At 44.9% G+C, this 20,580-nt stretch overlaps 1 protein-coding gene across 1 annotated transcript in view; it reads right to left on the bottom strand.

Moving 5' to 3' along the window:
* BLNK (B cell linker) overlaps nt 1–20,580 on the bottom strand; it is a 74,902-nt gene that overhangs the window by 16,570 nt on the left and 37,752 nt on the right. The window contains exons 5-11 of the mRNA XM_079136055.1: nt 19,376–19,532; nt 16,583–16,746; nt 10,144–10,225; nt 9,063–9,134; nt 2,973–3,045; nt 1,286–1,313; nt 199–241 (exon numbers count right to left, since the gene is read on the bottom strand). Coding sequence (XP_078992181.1) covers nt 199–241; nt 1,286–1,313; nt 2,973–3,045; nt 9,063–9,134; nt 10,144–10,225; nt 16,583–16,746; nt 19,376–19,532 — 619 coding nt within the window. The remainder of the gene's footprint in view (nt 1–198; nt 242–1,285; nt 1,314–2,972; nt 3,046–9,062; nt 9,135–10,143; nt 10,226–16,582; nt 16,747–19,375; nt 19,533–20,580) is intronic.

The raw sequence follows: 20,580 nt of genomic DNA, 5'->3' as shown, positions 1-20,580 counted from the left end.
TATCTGGTAAGCTCAGGTTGTGAGCTAGCTTTGCTACTCACTACTTGTTGCAAAGTGAAAGGCTATTTAGAAAATTCAACTTCATATTTGCAATTGCCTTACAAAGAGTAAAAGAAAAATAGAATTAGATTTACGTACAAATCTTTAATTAAAATTACTTTTAAAGGACGTGCTCATTTTTCACAATAATAGATTTACCTTCACAGCCACTTGATGCATTCTGTTGAGAGGCAACTGGAGTCTATGTGAGGGGGAAAAAAAAAGGTAAGGATCGTCGATATAGTGGAGCATAGAAATAAAAGCCAAAGCAATATTACTAAAATAAACATTTTGGCAAAATTTTCTTTGATGCCTGGCTAGTCTTTCTTTTTTGGGGGTGGGAGGGGTACCAGGCATTGAACTCAGGGGCACTCAGCCACTAAGCCACATTCCCAGCCCAATTTTATATTTAATTTAGAGACAGGTCTCACTGAGTTGCTTAGCACCTCGACATTGCTGAGGCCAGCTTTGAACTCATGATCCTCTTGTCTCAGACTCCTGAGCTGCTGGGATTACAGGCATGCACCACTGTGCCCAGTCATAGCTAGTCTTTCAACCACAACAACAATTATAAACACACAGTCCCCAGCCCAAACTTTGCATTAAATGACAATTGGTTGGAAGTTCTCACAGAAGAAACAGTGTCATCTCGGTGTGGGAACCCTCTATTCCATCATTAGGGTTGATGGGTATGGTGACCCCAGCAGCTGCCCAGTAGTAGCACTTGTGAAGTGGGCGTCCAACATCTGGAAGAGGCTTCGGTCTCTTGGCCCCACCTTCTATGTGTTTGCTAAGGGATTGTCAATGTCAGGTTCCAGAGGAGGTCAGGGCTGCCTTGTATAACAGGGTGGCCCAGGTTCACCAAGTTCTGCCAGAATCTGAGTTTAGTCTGAGTCTATATGCCTGATTGACAATGGCTTGCCATTTGCTGGGGTGTCAGCAAGACACAAGGGGTTTCTGTGGGGAAGGCTGAGGTGGTGGGAGGCAGAAAGCCTGGCCACCCCTGCCGATCTGCTGCACACCCTCAGTGAAGCCACCAGGGTGGGGTGAGGATGAGCTCCCCCTAGGCAGCACCCTCCAGGCTACCTGAGGATTCCAAGTTCCTCTGGACTATTTGCATACCAACCAGCTTGTGGCTAAGATTGCTGCGTTCACTATAGCTGGAAGCACTGTCCACTTCAAATAAGTGGATAAGAATAAACGCTGCAGAAAATATGAGGCACTTTTAAATGCAAAATTAACTTACAGTCTTCAGTGGTGTAGCTGGTTTTTTCCTGGGGAATAAAAAGAGATCAGCTTTGTTAAAACACAATGAAGATAAAAGTAGCTACCATCTACTCCCAGATTTAAACCAGAACAATGAAAGAGATAGGAGTGGGTAGGAAGGCTGTCCTAGCAGGGCAGAGAGGGACAGAAGTAGGACTGGGTTATGCCCGCCTGACTCAGGCAGAGTCCACTGGCAGGTGAGGAATGGCTAAGGGGAGAGGAACAGGAGCAAGCAGGTCTAGCTCTTGCTTCAGTTCTGATGACATGGTGACCCTGGGCCCTTTCTCTTGACTGTGTGGCAAATCTGAGCCTTAGTTTCCTCACCTGTGACACAAGACTAGGGTCAGGATTTTCGAGGTGTGTATGCAGAGCCCTCCCTGTCCCCTCTGGCACCTGAGCCTCTGCTTGGGGCAGCAGTGGGGAGAAGAGGACAGCGAGGCAGGGCAGGTGGTAGCTCCCCACACCAACCTTCGCCCTGCCTTTAGGTGAATATCCTCTGCTACACTTCTGTGTACGATTTCATTCAGAGAGATCCAAGGCCAAAACAAGTTTGCAAACTACTGTGATTTGTGGCCCTAGATGTCCTTGCCTTCACTAACATTTCTAGGTGTCCTGGTTCCAACACAGCCAGGAACCTAATATTGCTCAGGTTTGGTGCTTCTCTCAGGTGTTTATTTTAATCCCCCACCTTTCCTCTCCTCTCTGGTTTTGGCTGGGAGCTGCAGCACAGGGGGAGAAGGGAGGTACAGCAACAATCACCCAGTGTCTGCAAGAAGCCTAAGATGGGTTAGGGTCCCCACAATTATTTAAACCTTTTACAATGACCCTTTAAAATGAATATTATCATCATATTTTAGAGAAAAGAAAACAGAGGCTTAAAGAGACTAAGTAACTTGCCTCAAGTGATAAAACTGAACCAAAAGAGAAGTAGGGAGAATTTGGGTTTGTAAACCCCTGAAATTAAGGCTTTTCTTTTTCTCTTTTAGTTTCTATAGAGTCAGAGTTAAGATTATAACCATGTAGACACTATATATATATATATATATATATTTTTTTTTTTTTTTAAGTGCTGGGAATTGAACCCAGGAACTTGGGCTTGACAGGCAAGCATTCTATGAACTGAGCTATATCCCCAGGCCTAGACACAAATATATTTAAGTGTGCTTTTAAAGTAACCTATTGAGCCAATATAATTTTATGGGGTCACTGTTTGCAATATTAACACATTACAACATTCATCTGACCATTTACAAAGCCCCTTTGAATTCAGTAAGAAAGAATAACCCTTCGTGTCACTCTGTAAGGGAACCTCCATGGTGTTGCTGTGAGCACTCTAATGTAGGCTGCAGATGGTACACACATTTATTTATAGACCATTCGAAAGTAAAGACGAAACCTGTTAGGAAGCCTCAAAATTATTTTGGTGCTGGAGCCTCTAAAAGTCAAGGTGTTATGTGAAACATGGAAAGTCAATGAACTCAAGATTTAGCTAAAACTCTATGGGAGGATAGCCTCCTCGATTCCCATCTCAACAGGGACTCCCCTCGTCCAAGTGCATCAGGAGATGGAGGGAGAGGAGAGCTTCTCATGGAGTCTGCAGGGCAGCAGGGTGCTGTCATCCCACCCTCCCAGATATCGCAGAGATGCTTCCCGAAGCAAGTACTCACCCCACCCTCGGCAGTGGGGATGGTGCAGCTGGTGAAGAAGGTGACTTGGATTCCCAGGCCCCACTGTTTCGACCTGCATTAACACACACACAGTTAGTCCCGGAGTCCTGCACCTGTGGCTGATGGTCTCAGTGAGGCTGGCCTTTCTGACAGACTCAGAAATATACACATCTCTTGTTGCTTTCAGTTAAGCATATATAGCTAATTGTGAAGCCATGAGCTCACACTTGCATCTATATACTGTACAGAAGTGCATTGTGGAGGTGCTGAGAGAAAGACAAGGTCAAAGTCACCACTCCTGACACACAGTATAAACCCTGCTCACCCATAGCCCCACTTCCATAGAATATATGGCACTTCACCTCACATTGGATATTCCCTTGTTCACTGCCAACTTCTCAGGGCCTTTGCCTAGGGCACAAATGGCCAGATTGGGACAAGTGGCAGGCTTCTCCCTAAATAATATCTTTCAAAGTCATTGAAGGGACCCAGAGGTCCTTGTCCCCTGACCCACCTCCCTTACCTGAAGACAGAGCCAGATAATCATTACAAAGAGGAAAGCAAGAGAGGCAGGAGAGAGCTTCACAGCTAGGAACAGCAAAGGCCTGGAGGGGAGAGGCCAGAGCAAAGTTGGCCCTCAGTGTCTGCTGGCTGCTCCCTCTCAGGCAGATGTTGGGCTGCTAGGACGTTGTCACTCAGTGAAACCAAGGGGGTTCTGATAAGACTCCTTGTTGAATCAAATTAAATTGAATAAATATTTAATTAAGAACCTACTAGACCCTGTCTCTAAATAAAATGCAAAATAGGGCTGGGGATGTGGCTCAGTGGTTGAGTGCCCCTGAGTTCAATCCCTGGTATCACAGAAAAACAAAAAAAGAATCTACTATATTGATAAGTCCACAATTCCCAAGGGACTTAGAGGAGATACTCATAAACACGAACTGGACCTGCTTCCCTTAGTATGTATTATTTTAGTTTGCAAGATAGCATGGAAGTAACACTGAGACAATAATAAGAGCACATAATAGCACTGGGTGTGGGTCTTGAAGGAGTGGACAGAGGCCTCTGCCTTCTTCACAGGCAAGACATGTGTGTCTTAGGTCATCTCATCTGAACACTAACAAGAGAAAAAGGCCTCAAAAAGTATTTCAAGGGCTGGGGAGATAGCTCAGCTGGTAGAGTGCTTGCCTTGCAAGCACAAGGCCCTGAGTTCGATCCCCAGTACCACAAAAAAAAAAAAAAAAAAAAAAAAAGTATTTCAAAAGAGATCTGGTTTATTCTCATGGACTTTACTAGAGAGAGGCCCTCGGGCTTCTGCCCAGAGCCCAGCTCCTCTTTTTCTATGCACAGTTTGTGCACAGGACTAACTTCCCAAACACAAGAACAGCAATGGCAAAAAGTGGGTAGTTTTTTGATTCCAAAGGGCAGCCTTCCCTAGGACCCCATGAAGCAATGCCACCTCCAATGTCACTCCTACTTACAGGTTGCCTGACTTGGATGTGATTTTTAAAAGCTATTTGGAAAAAAAGACTACATTGACAATTTTACATTTCATGTGACAATAAACTGAAATGACATCTCATTATGTAGTATGAGTCCAGCTGAGTTTAGTTAACTAGTGTATACAATCGAATACTCAAGATTGACACTGCTCCAATATCCCTGGGCTCCTCATAGATTTTAATGGAAGGTTTCAGGGAAGAGAAAAAAAAAATCTTGTCCAAAAAATAAGGAAGTAAAAAGAAGGTCTAAGTCAGAATTTCCTTCCGGGGGTTTCCGGCTACTTAAATGCCAAGGACTTACTCAGGCTTGGTAAGTTATCTTTGTTCGACTCACTGCCTGGCTTTTCTACTGCGCTTCCCTTTCCCTCCTATCTCTCAACACCCTGCCAACGTCTTTCCTTTCCTTCACCTCTCCGTAAATAACTTCTGGTGACCAGAGGAGAAGGAGGGCCCCTGGCTCTTCTCTGTGGTGGAGGACAAGTGCTGGCTGAAAACCAGTGGTCTTGAATCAGGAAGATAGGGTTCCAGTTATTTCCTTGTCACTAAACTGGCTGGGTGCCTCTTGCAAGTCACCATGCCTCAGTGATGACTTCTCTGAAATGGGGGCACCACTGTCTACCTAATCTAACTCAGAGTTATTGTGGTAAGATAATAGGGGAACTTCGAATTTTAAAGAATTGACCAAATATGAAGTAATACACTGGGAAGAGATTAAAAGTTTCTGAGGGTCAAAAACATTATGCTAAGGGAAAGGAGCCCAATGCAAAAGACTACATATTGTGTGATTCTATCTATACAAAATGTCTAGAAAAAGCAAATCTATAGCAACAGAAAAGCAGACCAGTGGTTGCCTGGAGCTGGGGGCAGGAACAGCAGTAAGTGACTATAAATGGATATAAGGGATCTTTCGGGGTGGGGTGGGCATGGAAAATTTCTAAAACTGAACTATGTTGTTAGTTACATAATGTATTACTATAAATGTAATGGTTTGCAAAAATCATTGAGTTATACATAAGATGGGTGAATTTTATGATATGTAAATGATAGCTCATGAAGGATCTTGATAAACATGATTATTATTGATTTTGTTTTAGTGTCTTGTGATCAACATCACAGTATCTCTAGGGTGCCGGCGAGTGCCAGGTACCGTGAATGTGTCACCTCCAAGTCTCATGTAACATCACATATAGCAAACAGAGGCTCAGAGAGAGTGGGTGGCAGGGCTGGGGTTTAAACCAAGGCCATTTGAGCCTAAACCTTGGCAGGCACTTTGCTCTCCAGTCAACCCCTTCGCAGGGCGTGATTTAGCAAGTCAGATTCACTTGATGCTTCTCCCTTAGGAGGGGAAAGATGAAGGAAATGGGGTGGGGGTAATTTTCTGGATGCCCAGGGAAGATAGAAACTGACTATTTCATGGATCAGTGTTTTCCTGCTGCTCTGGAACTGAACCAGACCCAGCTCGCTTGATATCTTCTCCTTACTTCTAGGACCCTTGCTTTCTGGGAGAGCTGAATTCTTGGTCAGGATACTTCAAGGGAAAATGTGGAAATGCAGTAGATGTTTCTGGCTTCTCGTGGGAAGAGGCCAGGGCTGCTGCCAAACATCCTCCCAGTGCAATCCCACAACAAAGAATTGTCTGACCCAAAATGTTAATAGTGACAAGGCCGGGAAGCCCTGATTTAGGGTTTAACATTATATCAAAAGGAAGAAACAGCATTGTTCCTGGAGAGGTACACAGGATGCTCCACCAGAAGGGTCCAGAACCAAGGCAGGTTAAACAAGGAGTCCTGAACAGTGACTGTAATAACAACAGGGACCCTTCATTTTATGGTGCCATCCTTATGTATTGACCCCTTTAATATTCACAGTATCCTAGGCATAGGTGCCATTCCCCTGTTTTTCAGTATAAGAAACTAAGACACAGAGATTACTTCACTTGCACAAGGTCCTAGTAAATGTCAGAGCCAGGATTGGAACTCTTTGGCCTGGAGCCTGGGCTGAGTCCATGTCTCTGTGCTTCTCAGGGGGCAACGCCAAGGGGAGGGCAGAGCCTACCAAGGGGAGGGCAGAGTCTATCAACACACCTAATTTTCTATGCCTTCCTCAGCAAGCACCTCACTGGTTATCACAGAGCCAAAAGCGACATTTACCAGTGTGGTAAATGTCACCTTACTGCCTCGGGCCCGCGTCTTCCCGCCCATCTGCAAGCAACAATCCCATAACCAGGACATTATTTTCTTGTTTAGGTTTGGTTTCTTCATCTGATGCCTCTGGTCTTAAAATACAGCTCTACTGGGTTCATATCAAACTTGTGAGTGATAAATCCAATGGCTTAATGCCCTCTGACGGTGCCATGTGATTCTTCAAATACAGCCAGTGTTTAGGGATTCACCCTCTTAACCAACTGACATGTAACTATTCTGGTGCCTCCTTTGAATTAGGTCCTGAGCCAGCTGGGATGTGGAAGTGATAGTCTAAGAGGAAAGATAGGAATCTCCCCAGGGGTCACGGGATGAAGGTGCATGCAGGGCACCCCAGGAGAGCACAGCCTGGGATCCCCCCATGTGGGGTCAGTAAAGGCCTCCTGGACGACTGCCATCAGTGGCAAGGTCTTCAAGGAGCCCGCAGGAGTCTGCAGTATCCTCAGGGAGATTGGACTCAGACACAGAGTAATCAGGGAAGAGGTGAGGGCCAAGGGTACGTGGGGGCACTTTTGGTAAAGGAGAGCTCTCTGAGCGCCACAGAAACCCAGAGCTGGAGGCCTCGCATTGGGTCTTGAAGATGAACAAGATTCAGTGCCTTAAATGTAAAAACCCACATAAAGACCAAAAAGCAGAATCCGTGAAATACAGGCTGATCGGAGTACAGATTGTGTTTTAGGGAAAAGTCCTTGTAAGGCGAGCAGAACTGAGATTAATAAACTGGTTTTCTAAAGAGGATTTAGGTCTTCATTCACTTGTTTCAGCTAAAGTTTTCCTGTCCCGGTGGTAGCAGCTCTCCTCCTGACTCAGTGACTCAGGTCTCCATTCAGCTGGGACTATAGTAGCCTCACCATGACATTATGGGACAGGGTGTGTGGGCGCGGGCAGTGAGCTGACCTTTGCCCCCAGAACATACGATGAGCTCTGACATACAGGGCTCTGACGCTGACTTCCCATCCCCAAATACAAAGAGGCTGTGGGTTCCGAGGGAGAGGGTAAGTAGAACTAGAACTTGTGAGAAAGGTGAACAATTTCACAATGAAAGAGTCTAAGAAATGATTTTCCCTTCACTTTCTCTCAAGGATCCTATCAACGGAAGCAGAGCCTAAACTTCCAATCCCTTGAGTTCAACTCTGGGACAGGGTGTGTGTGTGTGTGTGTGTGTGTGTGTGTGTGTAGGAGAGGGGAGAGGGAGAGAGACAAAGACAGAGAGACAGAGAGGCAGAGAGAGGGAGAGGGAGGGAGGGAAAGGGACAGAGAGAGAGAAAGGGACAGAGAACACCACCCTAGGAGTGCAGGAGTGGGAGTCCCACCTCTCTCTTGGTAACAGAGTGGGGCTGTAGGTGTCACTCAGTATCTCTGGCCTTGGGGGTTGTGGGTACCACTCAGTATCTACAGGTTTCAGGGCTGCCAAAACCTACAGGAGACAACCAGGAACTTCTGGACGTCCATGGTTCCGGTAGGAGTGACATAATGGGATGAGCTGACAACATCTGGAGGAGTTCAGAAGCTCGATCTAATTGCTGAGGAGAGAGCCAAGAAGCGGGGGTGTGGCTCAGGGACTGACCAGAAGGTATGAGGTGATAAAGTGAAGAAAGCCCCGCCTAGGGTGATGGCTGCTGAAATGAAGAGCACATCTGGGAGGAAGAAACAGCTGGCTCTGGAAAGAACCCAGGAACTCTGAAATGTGTAGCCTGGAGGAACCAGGATGCCGGGAGCCGAGCCCAATGATGAGCTTTGAGCTTGCAGTGCTGGGACGCCATGACCTTCAGAAGGGAAGTCAGGCTGGGGTTGGAGTTACCCGTGTAGACACAAGAAGCAACGCCAGAAGAGTGGACGAACCTAACGACGTGAAAGGTCATTCTTTCCTGAGCACCAGCTGTGTGCCAGGCACTGCATTGGGAGTTCCTGTCACAGTTTCAGGATGCTCCTGTCAAGGGTAGGGTTGTTGTCTCCACTTAGAGATAACAAAATCTGATGCTGGGGTTGGGGAGCACAAGCCCAAGATGGTACAGCTGGCAACCGAGAGTGTCAGGATTCCAACCCAGGTCGCTTTGACTCAAACCCCCTGCTTTTAACTACCACAGTGAGGAGCTGAGGCTAAACCCTGGGGAAATCTTCAATCAGAGGCTGGGACAGGAGAGGAGCCGGCCAAGTGCTCCGTGGCTGAGTGGAATGAAGACCAGGACTTGTCTAGCAGAGGCCAAAGGGCCTGGGGTGGGGGTCCTTTCCACACAGGGGCCACCAGGCAGTGGATAAGGATAGACTTTCTGTTCCTATCTACTAAGAAATTTGGAAATATGAGTGATAATTTCTTCATGTTGGATCTGAGCTATAGATCTCATTTGGAAAAATTCAAAACCAAACCAAATCATTTGATACCGTACCTGAAGCTGTTGCTGGAAGAGAGGCCAGCTTGGAGGAGCTATTCGGCTTGGTTGATCTATTCACCATAGGAGCTTAAACACACAAAAATATATACAGATAATGATGACAGATACATTCCTCTGGGGAAAATTACCACATAGGGAAAACTAATGAGTCCTAATGGATCAGATCACAGAGTTTACAAAGAATAAGAGACACCCTTATTAAACACACAAACCATTCAAAGAAGCCACCTCAGAAGAAATCTCTGGAATGAATATATTAATGATTAAAGGATAGATCATATTATTTTATGATAGGAATTTTGTTAAAATGAATACAGGGAATATCATTTGCCAAACCAAAGTTCTAGGAGATGAACGGGTTTTGTTTTAGTTTTGTATTAGAAGTGTGTTCCACCTAAGGAGTACAGGAAAGGGTTGTTATAGTGAAAACTAAGTATCACTACCTTGCTTATTAGATGAGTGGCATTACCCGAAGAGGCAAGTGCATGGGATTATATTCTCCAAAGAGACTAATTCAGAATAAACATGCCCTGTTTCGCTGCCCAACCCGAGAGTATGGCACTGGCTTTTTTTAGGTAACTTGTTTGTGAGGGCATCTGTTACACTGTGAAGGATTTATAAGTGAAATGTTTCTCATAGGCCTGGGATAACAGTACCTTTCAAGAATCAGGGTGCAGAACACAGTTCACTCTTTCTCCCCATCAGTCCTCCATAGAAGTTGTTCCCAGTGCACTATTTATGAGACAACATGGTGCCTTGTGACTCCATTTGATTTTAAGAAAAATTCATTCTGCACAAGGGCAGCTGAAGTAACAACCCAGTGCTTTTGGAACTTGGGATGGAAATATTAAATCATGGGAGAGGAAAGTGGAAAGAAGGAGGAGGGGAAGACCCTACAGATGAGTTGCTCACTGATCTTTCTGCTCCACCAGCCAAAGAAGGCACATGCAGTGGCTATGGAGGAGAAAGTCCCAGTATTGCCACGTCTAAGCCCTTAGTGCTTGCTACTGAAGAGTCCTGATTATCCTGAAGGACTTCTAGAAGTTGTCAGGTGCTGGAAACTGCAAGCTCTTACCTTTTTCAGATGGAGGTGAACTGCCTTCTGTTGGATGAATATAGTTTTCATCATTATCTTCCACAGGGACCACATAATCAGCCTAAAGGAAATGCAGAAATTAATGAGACGGATCTGTATAGTCATAGTTGACTGTATGGGAGGGAAGGAGGAATTTTTAAAACAAAACTTTATTTATAATTCACACGACATAAGACTGCACTATGGCTACTTAGTGCACTTTGATATATGGCCATCCCTTGGTATCTGCAGGGATTAATTCCAGAGCCCTCTCCCTCCACAGATACCAAAATTCCCTATATAAAACAGATAGTGTTTACATATAATCAATGCATATCCTCTTATAGATTTTAAAAAAATCTCTATATTACTTAAAATACCTAATGTGATATAATGCTGTGTAAATAGTTGTCAGGGAATAATGAGAAGAAAAAAAAGTTTCATACGTGTTCAACACAGGCACAATTTTGTAAAAATTATTCTCTCTCCACAGTGGGTTGAGTCTGGATGTGCAGGGTAGGTTGTGTTCACAGAGTTGTGCCATCATCACCACCATCTAATTTTAGAACATTTTTATCGCCCTCTAAAAAACCTTGCACCCTTTTGTCATTCCCCCATTCACCCACTCCCCTGACCTAGACAACCTCAAGTCTACTTTCTTTTTTGGGGTGGGTGGTACTGGGGATTGAACTCAGGGGCACTTGATCACTGAGACACATCCCCAGCCCAATTTTGTATTTTATTTAGAGACAGGGTCTCACTGAGTTGCTTAGCACTCACTTTTGCTGAGGCTGGCTTTGAACTCGTGATCCTCCTGCCTCAGCCACCCAAACTGCTGGGTTTACAGGCATGCACCACCGTATCCGGCCACAAGTCTAGTTTCTGATGGTACAGATTTACTCATTCTGAACACTGCATATAAAGAAAAGCATACATTGTGTAGTCTTTTGTGACTTCTTTTACTTACACGATGCTTTCAAGATTTTTTCGTGTATTATTATATCATTCCTTTTTATGGACAAATAATATTCTATTATATGGATATACCATATTTTGTTTATCAGTTAATGGGCATTTGGTTGTTTCTACTTTGAGGTTGTTATGAGTACTGCTGCTATACACATTTGTGTACACATTTTTGGGCAGACATTCATTTCTCTTAGGAATTCACCTCCTAGGAGTGAAATTACTGGGTCGCATGGTAGCTCTGTGTTTGACAGTGTGAGGAACTGCCAAATGTTTTCCAAAGTGGCTGCCCCATGTTCCATCCCCACCAGCTTTGTGTGATGGTTCTAATTTCTCCATATATTCGCCAATACTTGTTATTGTGTGTCTTTTTGAGTATAGGCATCCTCAAGGGTGTGAAGTAGTGTCTCTCGTAGTTTTGATTTGCATTTCTTTGGTGACCAGTGATGGTGAGCATTTTTTCACATGCTCATTTGTATCTTTGGAGAAATGTTTATTCAAATCCCTGCCCAGTTTTAGTTGGGTTATCTTTTTATTGTTGAGCTTAGAAGAGTTCCTTATATGTTCTACATACAAGTCCTTTATCAGATATAAGATTTGCAAAATTTTTCTCCTATTCTGTAAATTGTTTTCTCGTTTTCTTGATGGTATCATTTGTGGCATGAAGTTTTAAATTGTGAAGTTCATTTTATCTATTTTTTCTTTTGTTGCTTGTGCTTTTTTATTGTCATATCTAAAAGACCATAGCCAAACCCAAGGTCATAAAGATTTTTTTTCCTAGGTCTTCCTCTAAGAATTTCAGAGTTTTAGCCCTTACATTTAGGTTAATGACCCATCTTTACTTAATTTTATATATGGTATTAGATAATGTCTAATGCCACTTCAGTTTTTTGAACGTGGTTATACAGTTTTTCAAGGCCTATTTGTTTGTCACTTTCTCCATTGAATTGTCTTGGCACCTTGTCAATAATCAATTGACCATAGATGTAGGGGGGGAATTACTTTATACTGATAAGATAAAAATGAGGCAATAAGATCTTAAAAGTGATTTGTACAATCTATCCTGGTGGGTAATCAAGAATGGTACTAAGAGAAACGAAAACCAAATATTTATTGCCAGGTGCTTTTCTAAGTACTTTGCACATATTGTCTCATTTAATCTTTCTAACACCCAATAAGGTAAGTACCGTCATTGACTCCATTTCAAGATGAAGAAATTGAGGCATAGAATAATGAGGTAGCCTCTTCACGGCCTAACAGTTAAAAAGTGGTCCATCCGGGATTTGAACCCAGCCTGTGCAAGAATTCAGGACCCATACTCTGATCCACGACATGGTAGTACCTTGGGTCTTCCTCCTTCTCTTTCTGTTATATTTTTATCCTTTTTTTCCCATTTGATTGCTATTTCTCATCTCTTTCTTCACTTCCAAATCTGGCCAAAAGGTCTCAGGTGGTTCTATTCACACATCACCTCAATTCTACAATCCTCTTTAGAGACGATTTGGCTGAGGGAGTGAGGCTTTGGAGTTGGACAGTCCTGGGAGGAAATTGTGCTGGGCTCTTGTCTGGTTGTATGACCTGGTCTGGCGGAGGGGTATACATTCCTGAAACAGTAGAAGTCTTTTAGATCTGCCAATCAGAGGGGAACTCTTGTATCTCTGCTCTGTTGCTGGACTCACTGTGTCAGATTGTGAACTCTTAAAGAACAGGTTCTCTTAGCTGTGTTTGTATTCCCAGCGCCTGCACGGTCAGGAGGCTCCGTGAATTGAATTGAAATTGGCTAGTCCAAGAGCCAAGGCTGAGATAAGCTGATTTAGCAGCATTGAATGGTGGGGAAATTGAGAGGCTACAGTATCTTTGCAGGACACTTTTGGCCCGGAGAGTCCACCGCTCTAGATTAGCTGGCAATTTGGGTGACATTGCCAGAGTCTAGTTTTTCTTGAAGTGACTAGTTCCTGTGACAGAAGAGGCTGAATCCCCAGGAAGCATGCCCTTACTCTTAAGCCTGTAGTCAACAAAACCCTCAAGTTTCTTGACATTGGCATTGGTACCTGGCAGCAATACCTGATGGTTATAGGGAAGCCAGAAGCACAGCACCCTACCCAAAGCTTCCTCGCCTGACTTCATGCTTTAGAATTGATTCTTTCTGAATTCTCAATTTATACTTGTTTTGTCTGCAGTACTTGATTACAGTAGAAGCTGTTTTATCTGTAATGTCTAGAATTTGAGCTATTTAGAATAATGATATTTCTGGAATCAAGACATTTTTATTCCAAAAGAGCAATAAAGAAAAAAAAAATTGCTTTAATTCCAACAAGTTCTGTTTGTCGGCTTGGCTTTGCCTTTTACAGAGTTTACAGTCAGGGAATCGTAATATGTATTTTCAGAATTGCCATTAAATGCTTTAAGATTATTACCTGACAAAATAAGTAAATGATCAAGAACCATTGCAATTTGTATCCTAAGAAGGTCACCCTGGCATTGCTGAACTGTTTAAATATAAACCCCATTATCCCATGAACAAATCACAACTGCTTAGTTGTATTGATATCATTGATAGTTCTTTTTCTCCCCTGGTACTAGGGATTGAACCCAGGGCTTTGCACATGCTAGGTAAATACTCTACCACTGAGATAAATCCCCAGCCCAATTTTTTTTTTGTTTTTTTTTTTTTTTTTTTTTTTTTTTTTGTGACCTATGTTTATTAGCAATGTTTTATTTATTATAATAGCATGATTCAAAAATATAAGTAAATTATCTTAGATCAACTACAATGTTCAGATGTTTCGGCATTAAAATACCATTTTTCCTGTTTGCCTTCCCCCACGCTAGAGACTGGAAAATGGGAAGTGCCATAAACTCATCCTATTTTCACGTTGCCATTGCCCCAGACCCTGTTTATTTATCAAAGATTGTTCTAATTAGCTATTACATGCCCATACAAGATTCTTTGTGGGCTTTTCATAGCTTTACTAACATTATTTTAGTGATTTTTTACAGCAATATCTACCAAGTTAGGTATATTTATCCTGATTTTAAAGATGAGGGACTTGAGGGAAGTCCAAGGGTCAAAGACCACAAGTATGAAGCCCTGTAAAGACAGGCACTTGGTCTGTTTTGGGCATCACTGAAGCCCTGAAACCCACACAGTGCTTGGCACATCTGTGTTGAACGAGGGCCAGTCTCTCCTCGGTGGATGCTGCAGAGCATGTACTGGGTAGCTGTTCAACACCCCAGCTCCAGCATCTCACTATCTGGGTTCAAATGCCAGCTCTACCATCTACGTCTATAGACTTGGATAAAAATTTTCAACCCCTTGCACCATGGTTACTCATCAGTAAAATGAAGATGTTAACAGCACACACTGCACAGGGTGGTGATGAGGCTTTACTGAGATAACATATACTGTGTAATAACATCTCAGCAACCAGTTGAGACAGCTCTCATTAGGTGTTGGCACTCTCATCATGACAGCAGAGATGCCCCTTCCTCTGAAATCAATGTTTTCAGATGTGCTTATACTTGACTTCTTCTCTTCCCATCTAGAAGTTCGGCCACCCCTCCTCCCCACCTTCTCTGAACCTCGGGCAGGGCTAGGTAGACCTCACTAACCACATTGAAATCATATGCTACTTTATTTGCAATGCTGGAGATTGAACTCAGGGCCTTGTGCACACTAGGCAAGCACTCTGCCACTGAGCTATGCCTTTATTCCTTTCATTGGCCTCTGCTCTCTGCCCTCCCCCACCTTTTTCTTATCTTGACTCTCTATCTTCCCATCCCAAAATGCCCTTCCTCCTCTCTTCTCTCCTCTCAGGGATCCACTCTCAGTTATTCAGAGATGGAGAGTCTCACATGGTCCTCAGTATCCATTTGCATCCTGGGTCTGAATTCACACCTTCATATGCATTGCCAAATGCTACTGTTATTCACAGCGAGACTCCAACAGCTGTTCTCCCCTTCTTCTGCCCTGCTGAGCTCCACCCTGCTACCCTATTCCCACTGGAAAGGCCAGTATCACCTCTCAGACCAACAGACAGACTGAGGACTGACAGCCACACTTTCTCCCCAACAAGTCTGCTGACTTTCTGTTTTCCATTGTCCCTAGAGCAAGGATCATAGATGGAAAGCACAGGGGCAGGCAGGGGACAGGGATGGGAAGCATGTCGCGGGGGGGCGTGTGCCCATGCGCTGTAGGAGCAGTGGGGACTTTGGCAAATGGGAAAGGGGGCAGGGATTCGCAGCTGAGCTAGAAGGTTACCAGGAGGCTCAGTGGCTTTGAGGCCACTGCTGGCTACCACCAAGTCTTTGTTCTTCAGGAGAAACTAGAAAACTGAATTTTATAAAGAATCTAGAATATGGTAGAAAGGAATCCAGCACATATTAAAGTCTTCTGTGTGTCAAGCTCTGTATTTAGTACTGTGTCTATGCCTCTTATGAATCTTCAAAATAACCACTCAGAGTGGTCATCTGACTTGTCCAGAGTCGTACAGCAGGAAGGGTCAAGGCAGGAATTCGGGACTACATGCTGCCTCTATTTTGATTTAACACTTTCTCTTGTCTATCTCTTCTGGGCTACAAGTCACATCCAGGTGGAAATGAAGGTCGTTTCATCATGTACACAAGCCAGAGCTTGTATGTCAGGGTATTTAGAAACAAGTTGTTTCCTAGAGAAGTGGTGATAAGATTATGTCTGGGGATGGTTAAGAGCTGCCTCTAAGGTTTTTTGCTTCTCAGACTGGCACACTTGTAGGGCTGTCTAAATGGCTATTCCTGAGGGCTTGTCTTTATCCTTATGGAAAATGCAAGTGGCTCTGGGAGTCATGACCCAGTCATGGCATTAGAAGCCATTACTACACCGGTCGGGATGATTTCATTTATTTATTTTCAAAGGCAGCAATTCCACAGGGAGTAAGACTCAAAAAAGGTGCTGACAGAGGGGAGATTGATGAGATAACCCCGAGGGGGACTCTGGATACCTGGGGTGGTTGGGAAAGGGGAGGGAGAGGCAAGAGCTGTCAAAGGGGAGTGGGGGTCAGCCCCTCTGTAGGTTGTGCAGAGTCTCCCTACACTGGAGTCCCTATAATATGACTGTAGTGTGGGAGTCCCCATAATATGTCCCATGTTATCCCTCTGCATCTGGGAAGAGGAAAGTGGAAGCACAGAGAGAAAAGAGGGTGGAGGAAAGAAAGCAAGGCCGGGACAGGGCAGAGAAAAGGAGAATAAAGATAGGGAAAGAATATCTTATGGAAGAAAGAGAAAATTCACAGGAAACCAAGGTGAAGGAAAAGAGGGTCAACAGGAAGGGCCACAGAGCCAGTACTGACATGGTACGATACATCTCCAGAAAATCAAGAGCCTTAATGTGAGATCTTATGTGAGATTATTAGAGAAAACCGCCACAGACCAGGCTGTCCTGGCCACTTCTCTTCCCTGCTGTATCATGGGGAAATTCTGGGCAGATTTACTGTACCTCATCCTCAAGGAGGTCTCTAGGTTTGGGTGGGATCTGAGGCTTCTGCAGAGAGGTTGGGGCCGGCAGAGTGGAGACCAGTCTCGCTTTTGCTGAAGGCCAGCTGGGCTTACTGGGCAGTGTCTTGCTGAAGGGTGGAGACTGCCTCTGGCTCGACCGATTGTCTTGAATGAACAAACAAACAAAAAACAAAACACAATACAAAAGAGGTTCTGGGTCATTCCTTGGGTGGACGCCATGAAAATCTAGAAAATATGTAGCTACTGGCATCTATGTAGCTACAAATGATCAATGGGGCAGTCCTTATAGGAGCAAACTGAAATGCAAAGCAAACAGTTCCAGCTGTCTGTGACTTGCACGATAAACCCCAAAAGAACATCCTCATGGAAAATATCCTCCCTGGGGAGCAATGGAAGCCCACAGGCCCAGGAGAGACACCAGTCCAAGACTGCCAAGCACAGTGGACTGAAGCCGAACAGGGAGGGTGTGTGTGTGTAAGAGGGTGTAATTCTCAATCCTGTTTAAGTATCAGAACCCACTGGGGAGGCTAAAAAATGCTGAGGCCTAGGCCCCACCCCAGACCTATTATGTCTGAACTTCTTTTAAGAAGTTCCCCAGGTTATTCTAAGGTACACCCAGAGTGGCCACCACTCATGTGGGTCCACCTGTGTTCCTTCCCTCAGTGACTTCCCTCGATTCATAGAGAACCCTCATGGCTCCCGTGCTCCAGGGCCGTCTTTTCTCAGCAGGTGTCAGGGAAGGTTCCAGCTCTGAAGATGATTAGGCTGGGTTCTGCCCTCATCTCTGCCACTCACCACCCACCGCCATTGGGCTGGTTATTCAACCTCTCTGGGCCTCACTTCCTCATTTTAAAACAGAAGATCGTGATACCCACTTCAGAGAGTTATTGTAGGAATGAGGAAGATGGCAATGAAAGTAGCGGATGGGGTGCACCTGCCTAATCAACAGAGCTAACATTACCGTGCCAGTTACAAGGGCTCAGGAACCACGAGTCTACCCAGCCAATGCTGTGAGCCAAGTTTTGATTTGGACTGATACATTTTAGGAAACTCTCAGCACAGGAACAACCTGGTGCATTTCCTATCTTGGGGACAGCACAGTTGCTTACGGTGGCCCACCCTGCATCACTGGCTTCCTGCTGCTTCCTCCTGTTACAGTCCCCTGAGCTTGGTGCAGCTGCCCTTGCACAGCATGCCCCCGACTCTATGCCCTTCCCCCATGCCTGCTCCTGCCTTCAGCCCTTGCTTCTTCCTGTTGAAGGCATGTGGTTAACTTCACATTTACTGTGCTTGGGTACTTGGGCATCCACTCTGCTGTGCCTATTAAGAACTCAAATTTCTTAATGCAATATCCAAGTCCACCCAAGGCAGCAAAGTGTAGAAGACAGGCTTAGAAGCCCATGCCCTTGAATGAACCCCCTAGCCACCCTGAATTGTGGTTTCCTGGTCTGCAAAATGTGCCTATCAAAACTCCTCCCTTTCAGGGCTATTACAAAGACTGAACAAGATTATTTACCAAATCCAGTGGGCAGTGTCTGGAGCACGGTGGGGAGCACATGAACCTTGAACACTGAGAGGTCAAGTTCACGTAGAACCTCAGCCCAGTTAGTTCATCCTTCCAAGCCATTCCTCCTTCCTCCTCCCCTACCAGCACCCCAGATTAGAAATGGAGCCCAGGGACACTGTACCCCTGAGCTGCATCCTTGGCCTTTTTAATATTGAAGCAGGGCTGTTCCTAACTTGAACTTGCCATCCTCCTGCCTCAGCCTCCTGAGTTGCTGGGATGACAGGCTGGTTCCAACTCCTTCCTTTTTAAAGCAGAGATGAATTCCTCTTTCTCAAGGTTTGGAGAGGTTTGATTAGGTCACAACTGCAAAGCACTAAACTGTGAAGTATAAAAAGTCTGGGGAGTATGTTGTCCAGTCTGCTGAATGCTGAGTGCTTAGCAGAGTTCTGGCACATAGTAGATGCTCAATGGACTAATTGTGAAACAAAGCAAGGAGCAGCTGTAGTCTGTAAGCAGTTAACAACAATGAGAAAGGATAGGAGCCCTTTCCAGGAGGGAACACTTGGTACAAGTGCTTGCACTGCCACTGGCCGGCCTCACTTTTGGTGAACTCAGTGTCTCCTGCTAAGACTGGAACATAAATGTTTTCTGGATGGACAGTAAAGGGAACATTCGGCCCTCAAGGCCAGACCTAAGCTGTGTCCATTTGACCTGTGAGGCTAATTCCAGGCCTGGTAGGCTTCCCCTACTCCCCTGCCCAGGGTAAAAGTCTAGACTCCATGTGGGCAGGGGGCAGCGACTACTGGGGTGGGGGTAGGAGGTGTTTAGAGGACACTGGGATCCTTGAAGGTCATCATAGTTCTATATGGGCTTCTTAAGCAATATTCCAGAACCTTGTGTGCAGGAAGCCCTAAGAGAAGCAGGTACTAATCTCAGGGACAGAGAGGGGCAGGAGGGGGCAACATCAGAGTGTGCTTAATTAATTAATTAGCTTTTGCTTGTTTTCAGTATTCCTGATTTAGGACAGATACCCTTTCACCTGGAATGGGAAAATTTACCACTTGGACTGCATCTGTGAGCACTCAGATTTCCTGCTTGGAGGAGTGAGCCCCAAGGGTAGACAGGGTAAAGGGCCCTTGGGCAGCAGCTGGTTTGTCCACCTCCCTCCCTGTGGACCTGGCACTCAGAGCACCTGGTGTTGGAGTGTGTGTGTGTGTGTGTGCACGTGCACACGCATGTGCACATGGGGAAGGGGGGTGGCCTCACCTACATACTCGCCCCTGGTGAAGGGCAGGGCAGGATGGATGGTCCTCGTTTCTTGCTCCACTGGAGGTGGCTCATAGCTATCATCCCCATTCTCCTCTGCAGGCATCACATACATCTCTGAGTCCGAGTGCTCATCTGGATTTTCATAGTCGCTGTCCTGCAAATGTAGACACCATGCTCAGTGTACCTACCTGTGTCCCATAGTCACCAGCACAATTCCTACCTTAGCTGGTCAAGTGGTTCCCCGAGTAGTGATGGCGAAGCCAAGACTGGGAGAGGCTGACTTTGCAAGGCCAGCTAGCAAGAGACAAAGTTGGGGTCTGAGCCAAACCTTCCTCCCTCCAGAGTTTGTTACCTTGGCCCCTGCAGCACGCTATTTACCCCCAAGGGTGACTGAGACTGTTTATAAACTGACAACAGAAGATAAAAGACATTTTTTAAAAGACAGAAAAAGGACCCAATTGATATATAGAATAACCAATAGGTTTTATTGATCATCGATGCTGAGGAAAAAGTGGGTGAAATAGAAGAAGGTGAGGGGATGCCCCAGAAACAACACAGATGTCTTTGAGGGGATGTGGGTTGTTTTGTTTGAAGCAGGGCTGGTAAGCTAGGGCAGAGGGGAGTCTAGACTTGAAATACATTCACAGTCCAATCTCTTTCTTTTCCTTGTTTTTAAAATACAATTTTTAAATCCACATTAAAATACACTGGCGTGGTCTGATGCTCAAACAGTGAAGGTGAAGTCTTTCCAGCCTCTTCTCTCCCTAGACACACCGAATAGCTTGTTGTGAATGTTTTCCAGAGACAGCTTATCTAGGTATCATTTACGCATACATTAACATGGAGGGAATGTCTTATTCAGGATAAAAGAGGTCTTCTGACCTCTGGGTCCACTGCCCTCCCTACTGCCTGTCACCATGCATGATCCACATGTGGCTTTCCAATGAATGGATGGGGAACTTGCTTTTTTGGCCTGTCTCCTTTCACTTCAATTTTATAACAGGAATGCCTCAGGCAGACTCAGAGTCTTTAGGAACAAGCCTGGATTTTATCCTATGTGCAATGGCGGACCACTAAACTAAAACTAATGGTGAGTGAATGTTTACTCAATTCTTGTTACAGCTGGTATCTTAATTTTGGTTGTTTGACTTGGGGACAAGTCAGTTCCTCCTCTCCAGGCTGATTTTTTTTTTTTTTTTTTT

The sequence above is a fragment of the Sciurus vulgaris genome, assembly GCF_902686455.1.
Source record: "Sciurus vulgaris genome assembly, chromosome: 4".
Classification (NCBI taxonomy): Eukaryota; Metazoa; Chordata; class Mammalia; order Rodentia; family Sciuridae; genus Sciurus; species Sciurus vulgaris.
This window is presented reverse-complemented; position numbering and strand designations above follow the sequence as displayed.